The following is a 20,060-nucleotide window of genomic DNA, read 5'->3' on the forward strand; positions in this document are numbered from 1 at the left end:
TACAGAGTTTTCACACACAATTCATTTTATTTTCATATACCAGTGCCAGTAAGTTAATAGGATATGTTTTATAGCCTTTATTTACAGATAGGAAAATGAAGCCTCAGAGAAGTTAAGGGACTTAACGAAAATCGCACAACTAGCTGGTAAGTGCTTGAGTCTGAAACGAGTTCTTCCTTTAGTTCCAAATTCCATCTTATCCTATTTCTTTGTGCTTTCGTTTCCCGGTTGTAAAATGGTTGATTTTCAGTGTCCCAGGAGGCTGTTCTCAACCCTCTGTGTTCTTCAAGCAATATCAATTTTTTCGCAGCCGGGAAATGTGAACACCACATTGACACTTCTCATACTTTCCCCCCCTCTTGGCCTAATGAATTAAGGGGGGAGAAAAGTTACCTGTTCCCAGAGGGCCGGGCAGTGCCATAAAGGTGTACTAGAGCCGGCCGACACACTGCCGCATTCTCTTAGGAGACTGAGAAACCAAGCGTCTCATCTTTCTTTTCTCAGCAGTAGCTGGGGGAGAACCGAGAGCTAGACAATGGCCTCTTGTTTAGTTTTATTAATTTTGAGGGCGGGTGGAACAAAAGAATCGGATCGACGACGCGAGTAACCAATCGCACAGGAACCCTAGGCCAGGATTCGCCAACCGATAGCTGCCAAAGAATGGTGGGCGGGATTTACTCCTTGGGCCGGCTCCGCCCAGGCCGGCCCTCAGTCCGCCCCAGAGGCGGAGGCTTGGCAGAGCTCCGCCCACGCCACCCCTGCCGCCAGCGCGGCCTGCCAACTGGAGGGGGGCCGGGACGCAGGGTGGCGCGGGGGAGGAAGGGGGTGGCTAGAGGGAGTGGAGGAAGAAAGGAGGGTGTCTCGCCGAGTTGCGACTTGGGTGGGGGCCTGCTGGTCATAGGAAGCAAGAGGGGAAGGAAAACCAAGGATCGCTGCTCCTTCCTGAATTATTTTAAGCAACCTTTGCAAGAAGCTGCTTTTCAGCATTTCTATTATTTGTTTTTCTTCCTCCCGCTGTGGGGCGGGGAGCTGCACTAGCTCTCCCACGCGACTCCGCTCCGCTGTTGCCGTACACTATTATTGGAGGCTTTGCAAAACCCTTTCGTTCCTCCCAGCCAGTCCTTGCTTAGACTCTCAGGGCTACTGTAACCGAGTCATGCCACTTTAGTGGGAGAACCAGAGTGAGGGCCCCCCACCCCAACTTTCGCCGGAGTGGCAGGACCGCGCCGATCAATTGTTTGAACTTCCCCGCCCCCTAGCCCCGCCTCTCTTCCGCCCCCCACCCCCCCACCCCGCCCCGAGGGTACAGGCCGACTCCCTCCCTTCTTTCCCCGCCCTCTACTCCGCCCCACTCCCTAATCCACCGCCCCCCGGCTCCTGGGCGGTCCTAGCCGCTCACCGCAAGAAGAAAAGCCACCCGTTCGTCCCCCTTCCCCTACCTCCAATCCTTTGCCCAGGAGCTGCCTTCATCGCAGTCACGCCCCTTCCTTCCGAGGAGCTTTCTGGCTGCCTAAGCTGGTAGACCCCCTGATTTATTCCTCCATCTCCGCTCCCTTTCGCCTCATCTTCTCTTAGTTCTCACAGCCCCCTCCACCCCCACCTCCAGTCTGTCTCGCCTCGGACCATCCGCTGCTCCACCCTCCGGCCCGGTATCCTGCCTGTGCACTGCCACCAAGGAGAGCCCGGACGGAGCAGCGAGGAGGGAAGCAGCCGGGAGTTGGGGCTTCCCTCCTGCCTATCCCTGGCCTCTGGCCCGGGACCGAAGCCACTTGAGCGAGCAGAGTCGTCACCTTGTCTTCGTTGCCTTCAGGGGTAGGAGACGCGTGGTTACTTTTCGCGGGGAACTGGGGCAGGAATCCATGGTGGCATGAACTTGATCGTAACCTCCGCGTGAGTGAGTCAATCTAGATGCGTGTGGGGATGCCTGTGTTCTACTTTGCTGGCCGAGAGTTTTCCGGGATGTGCAGCAAGTTAAATAGGTTAAAGAGTCTGCGCACTTTCCGCGTCCTACAGAGATGCTAATGGGTACCACTACTAGATGGTACTTTTACTTTCTTGCCTCCTGGGGTCCTTGTAGGTCTCTAGGTCATTAAGCACAAAAGGAATTAAAGACCAAAGGAAACTTGAGCTACGTTTAGCTCATCTGGAATGTACGCGCTTATCTCAGATTGTTAGATGCGTTACTCCTAATGCTTGGGGTTGGGGTGGGGGCTCACACTCCCCTCCGCCAGGGGCTGTGAATTCTTGAAGCCTTAGCCTGGAGTGATCTGCAGTGCGACACTCTTTTAGGTATATGTGTGTGTGTGGTCGTGAGGAGAGGGTTGCCCCTTATTTGCTTTATGGATGTTAGTAACTAGTTTTGCCTGATCATGCAGGTGTGTTGAGGGTCCCAAGCCTGGGTCACTGTACGTAGGTACTTCAACAGCAAGATGGACTTATCAGTATATGCAAATGAAGAGAAGGAAAAGTGAGAGGGAAAGTACAGTCTCTGTAGACTGAGCAATCCCTGGTAAATTGCCACTAATAATAATATAATATCAATAGTAATTTGCAGCAAGGGACTAAATACAATTAAATGAGAGAGGAAAGGGCAGTTTGTGAAAAACGGCATTTCCAATCTCTAGCATGTATTTTAGAATTTTCTGACACCTTGTGTATCAAGTATCTAATTTAGTTTTCCTTCATCCTCCCTGTCCTCCCCCATCCCCATGAAGAGTGGAAGTCGGGAGGCAGATTAAATCTTTTAAAAATGTAACCCTCTTCTCCCATTCAGAGAGGAAGATAATTAGTCACCATAATCTTCAATAATGGAGGGCTAAGTGTATGTAAGTCTCCTTGAACTAGGCTTTGTGAAAAGTCCTTTCTTAGGACAGTCTTTGTGAAGCTTTCCCAGTTAGACCTTTCAGCACCCTCATTTACTAGCTAAGAACAGTTTGAAATACCATTTTGGCTGTGGGATAAATCTTCACCCATCTCCCACCTACCTCCAATTGAGCAAGTGTGGCAAACTTATAAGAATGGTGGTGTTCAAAAACCAGTTACAAAGATGTCCCCAACACATTGCTTATTTGGGAACAAATTATTTACTTATATTTTTACCTAAGTTCATTAGTTGGTTTTAATGGGGGAAGAGAAAGCAGGAAGGAGAGAAGGAACGCTACAGGGTGACAATTTTAAAGGCTATCATATTTCAGATCAGCTGGAAAGGAAAAGTTGGCCTGACCAAACTATATTTTATAACTGGCCTGGGACATTTTAATAGCCAGGTGGTTGTAGAGTAGTTGCATCTATTTACAGATGATAACTCAGGTTCCAGCTATTCTGTATGGGTTTATCCGGTGTCATTTACAGACACTTTCTGGCACTACATCATACTTCATTTTAAGATACTTCTTTCTTTGGAAAAGTCTATGGCTCCGTAAAATTGAAAGTGTTTTTTCTTACTTCATAGTCTAGATATGAAGTAAACCTCTGACCATGCTTATATGTAGAGTAACTTTTACGTGAAAGTTGTGGATCTGTTTACCTATTTAAAAGATTTTAGAAGGGAATTTAAAAATTCACATTCAATACTGTTTTGGATTTGGAAATTGAAATCTCATTTCTGGTTTATGAAGTAGGATTTATTAGACTAATGCATTAGTAAGGCGTTTTGTGGAGTTGCTTTTTCTGAAGTTTTGTAAAGAACGAATCAGTCTCTTTCTAGAATGCCTTAAGAACAGTTTATTCAAAAAGCAGAGGGATGGATGCTATGACCTTGAGGTCCCACTGAGTGCCAGAATTCTAAGTGGGTACATCTGCTTCTGTGCCTCTCCTAAGAGCCCTCTCCCAGGGCCTGTGCCTTCTTTAAAAGGGTGTCTTTGTAATTAAGCAGCCCTTCTCCCCCATCCCCCTTTCTTCCTCTGATCCAACTTTTTAAGGGCTTTTTTCCATTTGGAGACAAGAGGAGTTTCTCACATTCTTCTACTTTCCTCTTAAGGTTTCTTTTCCTTTCTCCCCCCAAAAGCGCCCCAAAGTTCTCAGGATGGTTAGAAATTTTGTTTTGTTGGGGTGAGGGGGTGTTACCAATGAGGAAGTGTTGAGGATATATTCCTTCTTGAGAAATGTTTGTGACCAGGTAGCCTCCTCCATGGAGACTGAGCATTTGGAATGCATGAGAACAGTCTATTCTTAGGGACTGTCTGGAAGAAATTGTCCTTTGCACCCATTAAGCCCAGCTTAAACCCACTGAAAGGAGTGGAGAGAGGTGTGTGTGGTCGTGGCTGAGCCTTTTAGGATGGTAAATGGGTAAATGTTCCCAAATCTCCTATTACATCACCTCTTTCCCCCATGGATTGAGTGGGTTTGGAGATCTGCTTGACAAGTTAATTAGCTTGGGACTAAACCAATTTGTTTAGAATTGTGCTCCATTGATTTCCTGTCCCCAGGAATTTTCGTTGGTGGTTTACTATGATGTGTTGTCTTTAGTCTTGCTTACTTCTTCGTTTCTTGCTGCCTTTTGTGGACTTTGGTCCAAAATCTAGGGTCCCACCCCCAAGTCAAAGGTTAGAATTTGGTCTCAGGAACTAAGGGGGCATTAAACAAGCTGCCCATACTGCTTTACTCTCCTCTGTGGTGGGCTTCTGACCCCTTTTAAAACAGAGAAAGGAGGGATGTCTCCCCTTCCACACACAACACACAAAATCTGAACTAGAAAAAAGGAAAAAGCAGGAAAATAGGAGGTCATTTGCTTTATAAAAGAATCCACTACAGTTTTCTTTGAAAGAAATAGCTTTCCTAGTTAGTGCCTTTGAACTAGTGCCTTGATATATAAAAATTCACTATAACTGAGACTGCTCAGAAACATATTTATTGCATAAAGGAAGGCATTAGAATTTTGTTGTAATGATTATTTCTTGAATTAAGTGAGGCCGTTATTTGGCCTTTGAAATCTTTTAGTTACATGGCATGGAGTTAATTGTCTAAATCATTCTGGCTTGTAATAATGCTGGCCACGTTTAGCCCCAGCCTACATCTACTTGTAGAAGAGAGCTAGTATGATTTTCTGGAAATATATCAGACTTCATGGATTTTGGTAAGTCTAAGGATGGGACTCTATCCTATGTAGGTAAAAGATTTAAATTCTAGTTGTTGTATTTGAATAATCCAAGGATCCAGAAATTTTTTTCTGGGATTCTGTTCATGTATCTAGCAAGGCTGTCGAAAATAATAGCAACTGATGCCATTTTTAATCAAAGAATCCACAATAAGCTTTCCTAGTGAGCCTATTGGTGAGAGGGGCTTGGCTCTGGGCCCAACTCTAAATCAGTTTACCACCCTTAGCAAGTTTCCTCCTCTGTAAATTGTGGGAGGTTGGACAGGGTGATTTTGAGAACCAGTTATCAAAAGCTTATGGTTCTCTTCTTAGGCCTCCATTTCTGGTGTGAATGTGAATGATTCCTACTAGAATGAGGTGTAACGGTTGTTAGAAGTACAATCATGTAGTCACCTGGATGTAAAAAAAACCCCACAAAAAACCAAAAAAAACTCTAAGGAGATATCAATAATCAATATATCAATATAAATGCATTGTATTTTGTATTTTAACAACATATCAAATCAAAAAGCTAAGACCCTGCCCAAAACTTCATCAAGAATCCCATCATCCTAACAGATCACCTGTGTTCATTTTATCTAGTTCCTTTCAAGTCCTTGTTTCTGTACTTGTATGAATTTTACAGAGTGAAGGTCATAGAAATGTACAATGCTGCTTTTAAATTTTAAAAAGAGCTCACCTAAGACTTAGCTTTGTAAACCTATGTAGAGGAATGAAGTCAGAACCTGACTGAGTACATATGAGGAATCACACACGCTTATTCCTCCAATGCCAGAAGAAACTAACAGATTTAGTAAGTAATCCCTAAACCATTTCTGTAATTTAGGGTGTTCATGTATGTAGCAAGGCTTTTAATGCTACTCCCTTGACCTCATTACCCTTCCTCCACTCTTTTTAAGCAGAAAGAGAACTAGGATTCACTGTTTACTTTGTCTAAATCATTAGCAATGATTCTTAAATCACTGTATCATGATATCCCATCAAGAGAGTACAAATTTGGGTAGACTATGAAGTCTCCCGAATGAGAAGGGAAAAGCGGGAAAGCACAAAAATTTTTAATAGCTTTGAAAATAATATGTTTAAATTAGAATAAATAATAGTAAGGAAACTAAGGGCTTTAGATAATTAAATAAAAGACATGTAGGTGTAGCAGGATGACCCACACATAAGAGGTTCTTCGTTTGAGGCTTTACCATATAATGAAAGTTCAGTTACACGGTCCTTTAATTTTCCTTTGATAATGAAGGTATAGTATACATATGATCTCCAATTTTGGATGGACTCACTCCTGGAAACCAATGGCTCTTCATAAATTAGATTAAATTTCATTAGCCAGAATAGGAAAGTAAAGTATGGGTTTTAGTACTTAGAAAGTATCAAGTTAAGCACAGGAACATTTTTTATGATATGTGTACATGGGGAAAATGCAGATGGATATATTTGCTAACATCTCCTAAGGTGTTTTTTGAAAATCTACTTTTTTTTAACTGTATAGGCTGCCCTTGACATTTGTTAAGTCACTTTCACTATTGTCCCAACTCCATGAAATATCATTAGACTGCATGACTTGAAGCCAGGCTCTGGGTTTCTCTGCCCAACCCTTTCTGACTTGCCACGTGACCAAGGGTAAATGAATTAGATGCTCTGAGCTTCAGTTACCCTTCTGGGAAGCAAGGATATTAATATTTCACAGAGGTGTTTAGGCATGCTTCATATTAGGCACATGCTTTGAGGTCATTGGATGAAAGGTGTCTGCACGATGGCGGAGCAGGCTTATTATAGGGTTCTGAGCAGGTGTTCACTTTAATGAGCTTTGCTCTCTTATACAGTGCCCTTTGGTGCCTCAAATCCCTTACTGACTATAATTGATTGTCCCAACATTTGTATTATTGACCCTCTTGGCTTTTATAAAAAATTAAGCATTGTCATTCTGTGTGGTAAGTTGAAGTTCTAATAAGAGGACTCTAGCATCTGCTGGGGTGATGAAAAATAGCTTCAAAAAGAGACATTAGTTGGTATGTGCCATAGAGATCAGTGAGTTCTTCAAAGCTCTTCCAAAAGATTAAAAAGAGTAAAAAAAAAAAAATTCTGCATGTATCTGTGTGTGTGTGTGTGTGTGTGTGTGTGTGTGTGCGTTTTAAGGGGGAAAGTTTTGAGTAACATTTGCTTGTGACACATACTGATGATAGCCAGTAACTGAAACCCAGCCATTGTAGTGTTTTATACACAGCTGGTTTTTATTAATGATGGAATATTTATGCTTGCTGTACAATTCGTGGCTCATTTCCATGTGTATGTCAGAACTTAAATACCCCCCAAAGCAACATTAAGATAACATTAAGTATAAATGTGGCCAAGCTAGAAAGGGTGGATTGGGGGAGTCCTCTTTATTCTTTTTGGTGTTGCTTCAGATCACAATAACTGCCCCCCAACTTTAGGCATTGATGCTGATCTTTTTTTTTTCCTTTATATATCCCATAGCAAACTTCACATTTTGATCCTTTTGATATGGACAAATGATCCCCCCCCCTTTCATAATGCAGATGAAACTGATGTATGTGTTTTTTAAGAGCATATTTTCCCTGCACATGCTTCTCATTATCCGAGAGGCCTGGACTCAATCAGTAAAGGAGCAGAGAAACCACATAATTGAAAGGAGAATGACGGTGGTGCATACTTGGAATATTTGTGGGAAGGAGATTGCTGACATCAGAAAATGTAGTGGCCTGAGTGTTAACAGCATTGAAGAGAAATAAGCTTTCCGTGTTTCTGTGCATTGAGAATTATTTTTAAGGGGATAAAAATATGGGCCAGGTTTGACATCCTTTTATGAAGTTGCCCTGGAAATTTTGATGAAGGTTGTTATAGAATGGTTCAATTAAAACCTTCCCCATTAGGAAGCTAATTAGTACATCACTTACTCATTTTGGTTGTTTTCAAGGGGCATGGATTTGCATTGAATTAATGACATTCTTTTCCATGTGATAGCAAACTAAGATAAAAATCACAGATGGGGAAAATTATTTAGATTGCCTATTTTGAAGAAATCTAATCTCCTCTTTATTACATTTAGGTTTTCAGTTCAGATTTTTCTTTCACTCTGTTTATATACAGTGATCACATTTTAGTTTAGTAGCTAGTTTTACTTTCTGGATCATGGGCTGTAAACCAAAGCTTGTTAATTTGAGTTTCCCATATGAATTGAAGAAATATGACAAATGACAATAAACCATTCTATTAAAATAACATTTGGGGTTTTTTTCCTCCTACAATTAGTTTCTCTTCGGGGTGTGTGTGTGTGTGTGTGTGTGTGTGTGTGTGTGTGTGTTTGGTGGAGGCAAATTGCTTTTTTAAAAAATAAATTTATTATTAATTAATTAATTAATTTTGGCTACGTTGGGTCTTTGTTGCTGCTCGTGGGCTTCGTCTAGTTGCAGCGAGCAGGGGCTACTCTTCGTTGTGGTGCACAGGCTTCTCATTGCGGTGGTTTCTCGCTGCAGAGCATGGGCTCTAGGTGTGCAGGCTTCAGTAGTTGTGGCTCACGGGCTTGGTTGCTCCGTGGCATGTGGGATCTTCCGGGACCAGGGATCGAACCCTTGTCCCCTGCATGGGCAGGGGGATTCTTAACCACTGAGCCACCAGGGAAGCCCCTGCTTTCTTTTTAAAACAAAAATTTTTGGAGCTAAGAAAAATTTGATGACCACCCCCCCCCTTTACCCCCTAGAACATTCTGTCTGCCTCGGGCTCTCAGTTAGGCTTCCATTAGGACAACGTGATGACTTTTCTGTCCTGGTACTTTTTGTGACTACACTGAGTAGTTCTCCCTTGGCAGCCTGAAGGAGAGTGGTTATGATGGGAACTGGAGTGCAGGATTTCTAGCATGTTCTTTCTACTGTACTCCATCTTATTTAGGGAAATGAATACTTGCTCCTGAGGGTTCAAGGCCATTTGCAATAGAATAAGTGCTCTGTAGCTAAATATGTAATATGGGTCTGCTGTAGTCTTCCTTTCTCCCATAACTAGTAAGGGACAGTCATTCTGTACATATATTCCCTGATGTTATGCCTGCGGCATATGTCTGCACTAGGTCTGGAGAGTAAGTGGGGGCGTTGGCTGAGTTACCTAATTTGTAGTTTAACTGATTTCACCCTACCCCTTCCTGAGAAGTGAGGGTCTAGATTTAGTTTTGCAGTGGCAACTCAGTCAAGACAGGCTCCTGGGGCTTGCAAGTCAGAGGGAGGAGGGGCAGCTGCCTTTGGGGAGTGACTCAGGCCCTTTGGTATGAAGATATGAAATGCTGGCTTCTGTCCATGCACCTGCTGGATGCCACACCTGCAATCAGCACCTGAGCCCCACGCAGACACAAAAACCAGACTGAAGGCAGATGGAGCTCCCTTCAAAAGGGGTACAACAAAACGGGGAGCTCCCAATTATGTTAGTGGAGCACGACTGTGAACGATTACATCCAGCCGTTCTAGTGTTGGTATGGGGAAATGTCTTAGATATTTTCTTACAGGTGCAGTGCACTGGCTTGCTCGAGAGACTGTTGGAGTCCCTAGGGAATTTGCTTTCCTAATGAATTTCTCCTGTGAACTGTCCTCTTAATAATTGGAGAGTCAGCTCTGTAGAAGTTTGTGTCTAGTAACCCAGCACAGGGCAGCAAGTCACAAGACCTGGGTTCTGATCCTGGCCTCACCAGTAAGCCACAGTGAAACCTTGGTCAAATTAATTATCATGAGCTATCTGTCCTGGACTTAAGCTTCTCTGGTTGTAAAATGGAATTAATCACATCGGCCTTTATTTCCTCACAGAGCTGCAGAGAAGGACAAATAAGATAACAGAAGTGAAAGAGCTCTTGTCTCCTTAGAAGAAAGGCTGAGAAACTTAAGGTAAGAGTATTATTGTTATTGCTATTCTGTGTCTTTCATTCCTTTTCTTCTCTTTCTGTTGCCTCTAGCAAAGTCTTTGGAAAGTTATAGGCAATTATTAAACATGCTTTATGTACCAGTTGATATTTTAGGTGTTGGGAATGATACAGAGGAAAATCATGCACCCAGTCCATGCCCTCTAAGATTGCAACTTCCATTTCTGGCTCAGCCTATTATAATGATTTCTACCTGGGTACTTAGAAGCATAAAAGACAAGAATTAACTTCATTTTTTCTCTCTGCATTGTAACTGGGGACTTCTGTCCCTGGAGCGGTGTACTACAAGGTCTAGATTGAAGGTATGTGGGGGAAAAACCGTGCAGTGTAAATAAAGGAATTTCTCTCTCACTCCCACATTAGCAAAGTACCTGACCCTTGAATGATCACTTTTTTCAGGCGTCTATCCTGAGCTTCATCCTTGGTTCTGTTCTGCTCCTACTCTATATGATCCAGCCCACTCTTTGACCTTAGCTGTTATCCATATGCTAATAACTCCCAAAGATGTATATCAACCTATCTTTGACTCCTCCCTTTTCAGCTTCCCCAACATTGGTTATCAGATTCTATGTCTCCTACTCAGTTCATGAGTTTTTTCCTCTAGGAAGTTTTGTTCAGGTGGCCCAGAGTTTTTTTGCAGGGTCCTCTGCATTGCCTGAGCTATCTGCTCGTACCTCTGGTTTCCCATTGGATTGTGACCCCTCTGCTTGACTGGGAGCTCCTTGAGGACAGGACCCTGTTTTATTTCTCTTTTTTATCCATCCTAGGGCCTATACAGTACTTGGCTATAGTAAGTGCTCAATAAAGTTTGTGGAAAATATGGTGATAAATGTTGTGATAGAGATGTGTGTCCAAAGTCCAGTAGGAAGACTGAGAAGAGAGAATTAAATTTCCATATTGAGCAGAGCTGGGGGCAGGGGGAAGATGGAGAAGGACTAGGGAAAAGTCTTCAAGGAGAAGGTGGAGAGCGGAACTGCCCTCTTCTGAGAGTTCTGACAAAGCAGCCCAGGAAAGAAATGCTTGTTGTGTCTGCTCTTGCTAAGCCAGGGGCATCTCTGGCCAGTTGCCTCCCCTGCCTTAGGACTGGATGACTTTTATGGTCGGATCTGCAAATAAACCTCTGTCTATAACACATTGACCATGTAAGACAGGTGCCACTTAGTCATATAATATTAAACAAGGCTGACCTTAAATGTGCCTCTTTAACCGTGGTTGAAAATAGAGGTACACACACAGGCTCATGGGTCATGTATGCTTAGTTCTATACAGCAAAATACCCTTTAAAATATATTGAAGATTGGTTCTGAAAATTAACAGATTGCAGTCTCAGAATGTAGCACATTGGGTCACTAGAACTGAATGTCTTTGAGCTGACTGTCAGATCTTTCCAAGGGCAAAAATGAAACATGATATCAGCCATTACTGGCCATGAACCTGTTCTCACCCACCTGATGCTTTTGCTAATTAGCTTCTTGGCTGGGTGGCAATTTGGGGCAAGTGCATGCAAGCTGGATTCACAGGGGAGCCCACATTCCACTCTGCCATTTCGCAAGCCACTGGGATACTACACTGCTCCTCTTGGCTTCTTTCCCTCCCAGGAGTCCTGCTCTGCCCTGGTGGAAAAATGGGAGCAGGAGAACTTTTCATTAAGTGGAGAGATTTCATGGGGCTTTGGCGTTTTGTTAGTTTTATTTATTTATTTTTTTAGTGGGTTGTCTGAAAACATTCATGTTACTTGACCCATTAATTTCACTTCCGGGATACTATCATTAGGAAACAATCCAAAATATTGAAAAAAAGGCTAAATCACAAAGATGTTTTTGTAACATGATTTAGACTAGCAGAAAATGAAAAGCAATTTAAATCTCTTAATAATTGGAGAATGGGTCGGTGAATCTTGATACACTGGTTTAATGGACTGTTACACACAATGTTTGTTAAGAAGTCTGTGCCACAGCATGGAGAAAGTGCTGATGACTAAGTGAAATGTAGGACCCAAAATGATATGTACATTAATATTCCACTGCTTTGTAAAAATACAAAAACACATAGGAAAAAACTAAAGGAAATATTCTATAATGCTAACAATGCTTGGGTTGAGGTGCTGGGATTATGAGTGGGGTTTTTTCTCTTTGTTCTCAATATTTGCATGTTGTGCTTATATTACTTGTAGAATAAAGTAAAAATAAAAGTGGGTAGTATGCCAGTGAAGACAGGAGATTGGTAAAGCAGGCAGCTCGTAGGTATATTCTTAAACTTTTCTTGGTTTATGCTCAATCTGATTTCATGGACTGTTTATACTTTTTCTGAGGCAAGAAGAAATAGGACATTATGGTGTGATCTGTTCCTCCCTTGGAATGGGTGTGCGTGGAGGGAGGTGGAGGGGTGGTGGCAACAGGATTCTCCTTGTTACTCAGTGTTTCACTGCTCATGTACACTTTAGGGTTAATCACCTTTGTTGCCTATTACCATGTTCAAGCTAATTGTTTTAGAGTTCAGAAGAGTAAAACTACCAAATTGACCACGCCTTGAGTTATCATCTGTGAAACAGATAACTGACACTGGTCCAAGATTTGGAAATGCCAAGGACTTACTGTGGTTCTTAAAATAATTTTCCAACCTAATCTAGATAGAAGTAGAGATAGGAGCAAAGAGGTGGGGCCAACTCAAAGCCTGTTCTTAAGCTAGCGCTGAACTTAAATAACAACAAGTGCCAAGTTGGTATGATGTTGACAAGACCTAGAACAGGGTCCTGGAAACATTGATCAGTGGAGATTCCTGTTGCTCTCCAACCTACCTGCATATCGTAGCCTAAAGAGGAGAGATTTTGCAGGGTCCTTCTGCCATACTTCTGGCTAAACGCCTTCCTCTTACATTTTTGAATTTTCCCTCCTGCCTTTAACATTTTACTTACAATCGAATTGGAAAATTGAAGGTAGCATTAAGCCAGGTTTATAATCTGTTAAAACCAGAGTCAATTCAATTTAATTAATATTTATTAAGCATCTTCTATGTACGAGCTAATATGCTAGATAATATATTGTAGTGGAAGTGCTATTACCCTAGAAGTAATAAAACCTGCACTCTGGTCCTGGCTCTGACCACTTTTAAGCTCTAGCAGCTTCATCTATAGAAAGAGAGGGTTGAAGCACTAGATGGTCTCCCAAGAGTCTTTCTACTTCTAGCCTTCACTTATCTAAGGACACCTGCACAAAAGACTGAGCTGCAAATAAAGGATTTAAAAGAAAAAACCCTTACTTCATAAAATTGCTGTACCCTTCTAGAAAAAGACCCCTTTGAAAAAATAATATTCATAGATAATATTTATTGAGCCTTTACTATGTACCAGGCTCTGAGCTTAGCACTTTACATAGATTACTTCCCTTAATCTTTATAACAACCCTTTGAGGTATGAGCACCGTTAGCCCTATTTTGCAGATGATGAAATTGAGACTTAGGGAGATCAAGAGACATGTATGAAGTCAGTTAGTAAGTCATAGATACAGGATTCGGACTTGGGCAGTGTGACTCTAGACCCAGGCTTTTAACCATGGTATTTATACTGCCTGCCCATTACCCAGTGAAAGTTTAGGGATAACCTGCAAAGGGACCATTGTTTCTTACCTCCCAAAGGAAGCAATTAGTATCTTGCATTGCAAGACTCTTGGGAAAGCAGTTCTCTAGGACACTTCAGGCCACAATATGGACCAACATGAGAGGACATGAGAGAATTCAGTGGGCTGTTTTGCATCTTTGTGTGGGAGGTTGTGTGTGAGTGTGGGTGTGTGTGGGTGTGTGTGGGTGGGTAGAGGCTGTGTGTGTGTTTTATGCACAAATACGTGCACGTAGGTATAGGGAAAACTTTGAACTGGCTTCTTTCCATTTAGCTGGAAGTAAAATGGTATGAAACAAGTTGACCAAGATTTAGCAGAGAAACAGGTTTCCTAGACTTAGATTCTTTATCCTGGTTGGTGGAGTGAGGGGTGGGGGCAGAATAGGAGGAGGAGGTAGAAGGGATAGAAAGAAGATCTTATAGGCAGATTTCAAAATTAATTGAAGGGTAGGAATTCGGTCTGCCCTGCCCACCTTGTAATGTTGATTTTCTGGGTCTTGGCTTGGGAAATATCTGGGCTCTGGCTAATGTGTTTCATTTTGGCTCGGCCCCTCAGGTATACTGGGAGTGGCCGATGACTGCAAATGGAGTAAGAATTTAGCTTGGCCTCGCTGCCCTGTTGTTGTTACAAAAGAGTTGAATATATAGATTCCAATTGCATTTTTAAAGAGAGAACCATGGATATCCTTTCTTCCCCTATCAAGTATCCTCAGGGACAGTCTGTTTGTCCAGGGGAAACAAGGTTATTTTATTGATTGAAGATGATGTCAGACCCCTGGCAGTGGCATGATTAAAGCTGTGGGCAGATTAAAGGTTGCAGAGTTCATAACTATTTTAATTCTTGCGCATGAGACAAGGAATCTTTTCCTTTCCTTTCTCTAATAAATAAATGGAGTAGTGTTCCCCTTCTTATGTGACTCTTATCATGTAGATGAACATAAGTTCTTTAAGGAAAAAAAATCAGTAAACTGGGGAGGAATCAGCAAAGCTTTTTTCTTAGACGGATTTCTTTTCCTCTTTTAAACAGAAACAAAAAAGGCCAGGGGGCGGGGTGGTGGGGAGGGACAATCTGTGTCCGGTTGACATAAAGTGGTTTGGGTTTTGAAAAGGATATGGAGGAGAGGGGACAAAATTAAAGGAAGAGAGTAAGATTTGGGATATGTAAAGTTTTCTTGGTGAGGAGCTGGGTGCCAGGAGCAAGCCAGTCAAAATCAGCATGAAGAATCTAAATAGTACTGGAAAAGAATTGTAGTGGTTTCTCACCAGGGGCTCAAGTTTAAAAGCCTTGGGCTGTTTTCTGCGTGTTTCAGTTGAAGAAAAAAAAAAGACAACTGTTTTGTTCAAAATTGGACAATAGAAGCACAGCGGTTATTTACCATAGCTCTGTTAATAGCCCAGCTTTGATTCCAATTAGAAGTTGTTCCTCTGTTTTGAAATTAGGGGAGACACCCAAAAATAATTACCTTGCATATTGGAGGTGATTTTGCTTTTGCTTGTGATTATACGTTGGACCGAAACAAGATGGAAAGACAAATTTCCATGTTTGTTCACTGTATATCTGTTCATTTTATTTTTGGCAACATTGCAAGGAAATAATGTTAAATTAATCACTGTGTGGTTTTGTGGATTTTTTTTTTAAACTTGGATGTTTTGGACATGCTCCCAAAATACAGGGATGCTTGTGTGCTTCCTTTGCATTGCTTTGCTCCTCAAATGGTGTCCCTGGTGTGGATTAAAGGCTTTCCTTTAAATGATATGAGTGAGTCATGGCTAGGCCAGGGAAGAAAATAGGAATGTAGAACATGTGCCTCTCACCTAAACACAAACCCTTCAGTTTCATAACCATTTTGGTTGGACCTGCAGGGCTTTTCTGAGGGTCAAAGGAGTAATTCGAAATGAGGACTATGTCAGATCCATATCTGGTGGGTGTTTGCATCTAGTCTCTATAATGTGAGTCCAGTAGTTTCCTTTTGTGGAGATACTGGGGCAGTGGAAGTGCTGAGAAAGCAAGTTGAGGCATCTTCTTGGAGAAGAGTTGCTGCTATGTGTGGAGAAGGGCAATCACTTTTGCTACTCCAGTAAGAATGGATGGGCCATTGATCAGATTGTAAGCTCTGTGAGGGCAGGAACTATGTGTTGTGCGTCCTTTGTAACCCTCATTGTGTTTAGCACAAGGCTGGAAAATGTGTGGAATAGCCAGGATGCAAGAAGTACTTAATGACTTGGTTGAAAAGAAGCTTGGGTTTTCTTCTGCCCCCCTGAGGCTGTTGCAGTTAAATCAGGAGCTTCACCGAGTGTTCTTTTTTTGTCTCAAATCTACCTTTTGATGACTGCCTTCCCTTCTGGGATGTGGGCCAGTGAGTCTCACTTACCTTTCCTGCTACTGATAGCAGTTTAAATGTTGCACCCAAAAGGTGACAGTGGTTATAGCTTTTGTCGTCACCTGCCATTCCAAGTCAGAATGGAAGCAGCTGCTCCTGGGGGTTGTGAGGCTAGAGCAGAGCAATCCTGAACATTTCCATCCCCTGGAGACTGGACGAACCCCTGAACACAGCCGCTGGAGAGTGAGGTTTCTTTTTGTCCTTGTGGAAATGGACTCTGCCACTCACATAAAAGGCAAGCACACGGCGGGTAAAGTCATCCCCTTGGAAGGACTGGTTTGGTTAACTGTTGGCCATTGGTGGCAAAATAGAAACGACGTTTTTATTTCTCCCTCCCTCCCCTTCCTGACCATTTCAGAGTGACCAGTGGTTGGACTCTTGGCGGCGCTTACCCTGAACCTGAGTGTTAGGGGAGAGGGAATCTGCCGTTGCGGTTTCTGGAGCTGCTCATAAGCAAGAATTCCCTATCCTGAGCAAGGCTTTAAGCCTAAAAGAAAGCAGAAATAGGTATGGACCATCGGTGTGAGTGGGTGCCGGTGTGTGAGTGCGAGCCCGGGTGTGTGCAGGGCGGGGCGGGTGTGGGGTGGGAGGGGGTGGTGCTCTTCAGAGTCTGCATTTCCCTGCCTTTCAGGAAGGGTTTCTAAGTGATTTTGTTTGAACAATACATGCTCCCTTTTCTATTTTTTGGAGAGAAGAGAAGTAGTTTTCTAGCCATCTTTCCAGTTTCGGGCACCAGCAGAAATTTATATGTTATACCTGTCAGCCTAATAGAAAATCACAATTTGACAGTTTAAGTACAGGAGTCCCAGAGGGTCACTGCGAGAGAGGGAAAGTGGACTTAAGGGCAGGTTGCTCAGCCCCTTGGTGCGGACTTCCCCCCAAAATATGATGAATGGGATTTAAAAGGGGCCTTTGGAAGGTTAACTGTGGGGTGAAACTGCTCAATAGAACAATTAGAAACCAGGTAGCAGTAATCATGCAAGAAGTGCAAAAGGAGGGGGGATGACCTTTTTCCATCTACCACACGCATCTTCTGGGTCACTCCCTGCAAGACTAAAGGAAAAGGGGTCATGTTTCCAGAGAGACTGGAGACTATTTCAAATCATAGAAGTCAGGGCCTGGGAGCCAGGACTCCAAAGTTCTCATCTAGGAACCCGAGGCTGGTTAGGTTGACCTCATTGTGACTTTTTGTGTGACATCATGTCCATTCTCCAACACTACTTAAGATCCTTGAAGTGAAAGTTTCACTACTGAATATTAGTATTGAATTGCAGGACTTAACATGACAGATTCTGTCCAAAGATTTTATGAGCCTCTAATGAATTTGCATAGACTGTGCCGTGCAGAGAGAGAGAGAAGAGAGAGGTCATCTACTACCACTTTTCAGGTGGGAAAACAGAAGCCAAGAAAAGAGGAATCAATTGCTTAGGTTAACCTATAAACCCATAGCATGATTAGAATTTGAGTTTTAAGTTGTCTTTACTACTGATATCCATTTCACTCAACCCATATTATCTCCCTAAGAAGAATTGGGGTGGGGGAAGGGATATGGTAATCATATCCTTTCCAGAAGGATGACCTTTTAGTTTTTCAATTTCTAAATGCTGTCAGTGGCATACTTCAAATAAAGAGGGCTTCCCCTTTAAGCTCCTCCTACCCAACAACAACAACAAATTCTCAATGACTATTTCTGGATGGCTGAAAGAGAAACTTTGTCAATAACAATTCTCCCAAGCCCTTCTCTTACTAAGCTAAGGAGTATCCAAAATGGACAATACAAAAAGGATTTTTTTAAAAAGATATGTTTCAGAGTTTTATGAGATCAGAGAAAAAGATTTGCATCAAGCAGAGATCATTTCTATCTGGTGCAAGCCAAGCTCTCTTCACTTTGTATTTATTTGAGTTATTATTTGGCATTTTGTAGCTCCCTCCACATGCTGAATAGCTTTACAGATCCTGCCTATGGGGTAATTTCCCTCATGGTCCTTCCCCCGCTGCCACAACCATAAGAGTTGGATTTTTCATTTCAGTAGAATACAGAGAGATGAACTTTGTAAGGACCTAGGCAAATTGCCCTCTCTGATCACCCTACTTGGCTGCTTCACGTTTCCCCAGTGCTTTTAGGAGTTAAGTCAAGATTGAATACTTAACCCAGGCTAAAAGTAAAAGAGGAAACAGAGGGCTCTTATGCCTCCAAGTTCCTCATCATGTCAATGTTAGAGCCAGAAGCCACCAACGATTAACTGATTAATTCTAGATTCAGTTCTCTACTTTGTCTCTGCAGTGGAATCCTCACCCCCAAATACCCATTTTCTTCCCCTTTAGAGGACTGATTTATCCATCACCTGGATGTTAAGCTTCCTGTTTCCCCTTCCCAGGTCAAGGGCAGCCCAGGTGCCCAATTTCTCTCTCTCTTCACAAGGCACCACCAGCAATAGAGATGAGAAATTCTGAAGAACAGCCAAGTGGAGGAACCACAGTATTGCAGCGTCTGCTACAAGAGCAGCTCCGCTATGGCAATCCTAATGAGAATCGCAACCTGCTTGCCATACACCAGCAAGCCACAGGGAACGGCCCTCCTTTCCCCAGTGGCAGTGGGAACCCAGGCCCTCAGAATGATGTGTTGAGTCCCCAAGACCACCACCAACAGCTTGTGGCTCATGCTGCTCGACAAGAACCCCAGGGGCAGGAAATCCAGTCAGAAAACATCATCATGGAGAAGCAGCTTTCCCCTCGAATGCAGAATAATGAAGAACTCCCGACCTATGAGGAAGCCAAGGTCCAGTCCCAGTACTTTCGGGGCCAACAGCATGCCAGTGTCGGAGCTGCCTTCTATGTCACTGGAGTGACCAACCAGAAGATGAGGACTGAGGGACGCCCATCAGTTCAGCGGCTCAATCCTGGAAAGATGCATCAGGATGAAGGACTCAGAGACCTTAAGCAAGGACATGTTCGCTCCTTGAGTGAACGACTAATGCAGATGTCACTGGCCACCAGTGGAGTTAAGGCTCATCCGCCTGTTACCAGCGCTCCCCTCTCCCCACCACAACCCAATGACCTCTACAAGAATCCCACAAGTTCCAGTGAATTCTACAAGGCCCAAGGGCCACCTCCCAGCCAGCATAGCCTGAAGGGCATGGAACACCGAGGCCCCCCACCAGAGTATCCCTTCAAGGGCATGCCACCCCAATCTGTAGTGTGCAAGCCCCAAGAGCCAGGGCACTTCTATAGTGAGCATCGTCTGAACCAGCCAGGGAGAACAGAGGGGCAACTGATGAGGTATCAGCATCCCCCTGAGTATGGAGCAGCCAGGTAAGAGAGTTCCCTTTCTGTCATTCCCTGACCTCATCCCCAACCAGCTTCTGCTGTGTGTTGGGAATCTTAAGGGAAGGAATGGGCAGGTGTTTGGTATAACGAACTCTGCAGTGCATGGCTGGCCCCTGGCTTAGCAAATTTCCTGCCAACCTGAATTTCTAGCCTCTTCAGCAGTCACTAGCCCTGTATTAACATAGCCTTGACTTTATAGGTTGAGCATGGCCCCAGCTGCCTAGTGGCTGAACAGGAGCACAAGTCTTGATTTCAGCAGCTTTTCGCTGTCCGGTCTCCTCAGATATTGAAGGAAGAGTCAGTGTTCCTCTTCTTGTGAGTTATTAAGCCCTTCTTTGAGGGGAAGTAAATTATCTTGCGCTTGAGTCTGGAATATCCTATCACTTTCATTTATTCTCCTCCACAAAGCTCTCTTCACTAATTTTTGCAAACAGATCTTTCTGCAGAATTTGTATGATTTTCTCAGACACTAAACAAACATCCAGATATTGTTGGGAGAACTATACATGTGCAGGTTCAGAATGTGACTTGCCGTGTACTTCCTTGCAGTTCCTGAAGTCTGGACTGCTTCATCTTTCTTCTGTAGAGAGTTTGTTAGCTGCCGGTGACGTTTTTAAACATCTAAGTCAAATTCACCTCATATCATATAGATGCTAAAATGCAGAAGGAAAAATATTCCCATGGCTTCTGTACAACTTGCCATTAGTTCAGGAGGACTGT

At 43.2% G+C, this 20,060-nt stretch overlaps 1 protein-coding gene across 4 annotated transcripts in view; it reads left to right on the forward strand.

The window, feature by feature from the left end:
• The first annotated feature begins 1,419 nt into the window (after positions 1-1,419).
• The window catches only part of AMOT (angiomotin), a 74,321-nt gene continuing 55,680 nt past the window's right edge, over positions 1,420-20,060 (forward strand). For 3 of the 4 annotated variants that reach the window (XR_009538527.1, XM_060138287.1, XM_060138290.1), the window contains exons 1-4: positions 1,420-1,812; positions 9,907-9,984; positions 16,372-16,520; positions 18,392-19,325. Coding sequence is in view for 3 of the 4 variants with exons in the window: in XM_060138287.1 (XP_059994270.1) it covers positions 18,454-19,325 (872 nt within the window). In the remaining variant the exon portion in view is untranslated. The other variant, XM_060138289.1, reaches the window with a different exon arrangement.

The sequence above is a fragment of the Lagenorhynchus albirostris genome, chromosome X (genome assembly GCF_949774975.1).
Source record: "Lagenorhynchus albirostris chromosome X, mLagAlb1.1, whole genome shotgun sequence".
NCBI lineage: Eukaryota > Metazoa > Chordata > Mammalia > Artiodactyla > Delphinidae > Lagenorhynchus > Lagenorhynchus albirostris.